General features: G+C 37.2%; 1 protein-coding gene across 4 annotated transcripts in view; it reads right to left on the bottom strand.

The window, feature by feature from the left end:
- Positions 1-2,895, bottom strand: part of map4k3a (mitogen-activated protein kinase kinase kinase kinase 3a) — a 78,163-nt gene that overhangs the window by 29,784 nt on the left and 45,484 nt on the right. For all 4 annotated transcript variants that reach the window (XM_016489817.1, XM_016489819.1, XM_016489821.1 and 1 more), the window contains exons 10-12: positions 2,277-2,339; positions 1,807-1,888; positions 1,263-1,379 (exon numbers count right to left, since the gene is read on the bottom strand). In XM_016489817.1, coding sequence (XP_016345303.1) covers positions 1,263-1,379; positions 1,807-1,888; positions 2,277-2,339 — 262 coding nt within the window. The remainder of the gene's footprint in view (positions 1-1,262; positions 1,380-1,806; positions 1,889-2,276; positions 2,340-2,895) is intronic.

Raw genomic sequence — 2,895 nt, 5'->3', positions numbered from 1 at the left:
ATGTACAATTAATTTAAAAAATCATAATGGAGTTAAAAACAAAAATAAACAATTTTAATTTTAATGTTAAAAATGTTATTTATATTATTAATTATTTTCATTATATTTATGGGTTAAAAATGACCTTGACATGTTCTTGACAGGCTTTCGTGAGATTCACCCCAGTACTGAACATTATTTGCATTCAATGACGCAAGAAATTTCTCTAAAAGCTCTTTGATGCTGCTGTTCTGTTAAACCTTAAAGCAAACCTCAGCACAAAGAGGCCAGATCCAAATCCGGCTTTTGAACTGAGCTTCCGTTTCTGAAACTGACCTCTTGAGGGATCAACACTCCGATCAAAAATCCGACAAGAACGCAAAACTTCCTAAAACATCCTTGGGCATACCTGCGTAACTCGCTCGCTCGCTCGCACGCACACGCACACACACACACACACACACACACACACACACACATTTTCACTCACAACTACTTGAGCAAACAAGAAAACACACATCGTGCATGAACATGGTTGTCTAGGTTACAAACACTTCTGAACAAAAAAGATAAAGAAAAATAAATGAGACAATAAACGAACACAACACTTATAACACCAAATCATCATGTAGTCATCAACACTAAATTAACACTTATTAATCAAAACATTTCCAGATGTTCACACACACACATGCACACCCCTGATACCTTTCTGCGAGCTGCAAAGCGAAGGACTCGGCGGGAGAGTGGAGAGACTGGCAAAAACAACCCTCTGTATTTAAACTTCAAGAGCAGGAGAGGGGGAAAATGAATAAGAGGAAGTGAGATTGAATGGATGCTTGGGGAAATGGGTAGAACAGGGAGAGTTGAAATGAAGACTTCATTCTCGCTGGGGGACTGTGAAAGAGGCCAGATGATTTCACAAATCTTTATCAGCAGAAGTAGCCCTGTAGCACAACCGGATGAGACGCCGGCGTACAAACCTAACTTTAGAGACAATCGAAACGAATGACTGCCATTATAACAACTATTACAGGCTAATAATGAAGAAAGCAAGCCACTGAAAAATATCACCTCGATAAAACGGGTGACATATTGAATATAGAAACTCGCGGGGCTCGTCAAACTGACGTCCCTACTCGTAGGATTTAGAGGCTAACGTGTCAGTTCCATCAGCTGGCGTTTTCTGGGCTCTGCTTGTGAATAACAGTCCCGAAGGGGCAGTCACTCTTGAAGTGATAGTGGTGATAACATTGAGAATCACACAGGAAGATATACTGTACCTCCGGCTCTGGCTCGTCATCATCCAGGTCTGTGAAGGATGAGTGATCGGGGTTGTTCGCTTTATCCAGCAGCTCAATCGCCAAAATACGACTTAACGGCTGGGACACAAAGGGATGCTGAGGAGTAGACGGTTGAAATGGCAATGTTAGATTTTTTTTGAAGGCATGTCATTTGTCTTTTGTCAGTAAAGAGTCTTGATATATAATTTAGAAATATAATTTAAAAGTAAAATTGTAAGTTATAAAACTAATAAAATTATAAATTTGACTTGAATAATAACTAATAATAATTATAAATAAAACTTAAATAAAAAATGCATTTAACAAATGTAATTCAAAACAATTACACAAAAATATTATATGAAATATTATACATAAAAATAAATTATAGGCATTATAAAATATTATGTGTGTGATTTAAAATAAAAATATAATTAATTATAAAATAACAAAAAAATTTACTTCAAAATCAAAACCAAAAATATTACATAAAACGACAAATGCAAACATGAAAAATACAAGATACAAAAAAAGTCCCTCCTACCTGCAATAACTTGTCAGCTGGTGGCCGCTTCTTTGGATTTTTCGTCAAAGCCAGCTTCACAAAATTGTGGAAATTATTGGTCCTTCGGAACACAGAGAAGAGTCTCTATAAATCTCATGTGTAAAGAGCATTTCCACTGCGACGCCTTGCAGTTTGTTAGCTTTAAATGTAATTAACTTCATTTGATTTAACAGAGCTGCAAGGTAATGAAGAATAAACTATTCGGTAGATGACCTGACCAGATTCTTAATCAGACAAGATAAGAGAATGTCAAGTCCAACCTTATTAAAATTCATAAAAGCAAGCGTTTAGGGCAAATGAGAGTGCTTGGACCAAATTTCATAGGTGATTAATGAAATTAAGGAATCGGGCATATAAAACACAAACTAACACTGAAATCCCTCTTGGTATCAAGGATTTTACACACCTGGGTAACCTAATAATTGCCCGAAAATGTAATTAGCACTTACCATTTAACTTTGTCTTTTAATTTGGGGGGTTGAAAGTTGCTTTTCGTCATCAGAAACAGAGCCCTGGAGAGACAAAAACGGATTGGCATTGTCACAAGCAAACCAAACAGTTTGGCTTAGCAAGGAAACATGGTAAATTAAAGGGGTCATATGATGCGATTTATATTTTTCCTTTTCTTTAGTGTGTTATGTAGCTATTTGTGCATGTATAAGATCTGCAGAGTTACAAAGCTCAAAGGCTCCCACAAAAGGATTTATTCTATCTAAAAGAGAAGGCTGATCCAGACCGGGCTAAAACACCTCATTCAAACATGCCCCCACATCTCTATGTCACGATGTAGAAAATATTTGCGCAATGCCGCCCAAATGTTCATGCAAAGAAAGAAGGCGTGGTTTCAGGAGCCGCAGTACTGTTGATGCAGCCATGTCAGGGAGACGCTGTGTGTTTCTGTGAAAGCAAAAGCACTTTATTTGGCCTTCCGAAAGTAGATGCAATGAGGAATCATTGGTTAAGATTTATTTACAACAGAACAGCACAACCAAGATGTTCGAATTTGTGCAACGCATTTTATGGACGACAGTTTTTTTTACCCTAGAAGAGTACAAGGCTGGCTGTGCA

This window comes from Sinocyclocheilus anshuiensis, unplaced genomic scaffold (assembly GCF_001515605.1).
Source record: "Sinocyclocheilus anshuiensis isolate Anshui unplaced genomic scaffold, SAMN03320099.WGS_v1.1 scaffold1154, whole genome shotgun sequence".
NCBI lineage: Eukaryota > Metazoa > Chordata > Actinopteri > Cypriniformes > Cyprinidae > Sinocyclocheilus > Sinocyclocheilus anshuiensis.
The sequence above is the reverse complement of the archived record's forward strand: the minus strand, read 5'-3'. Positions and strand labels throughout refer to the sequence as shown.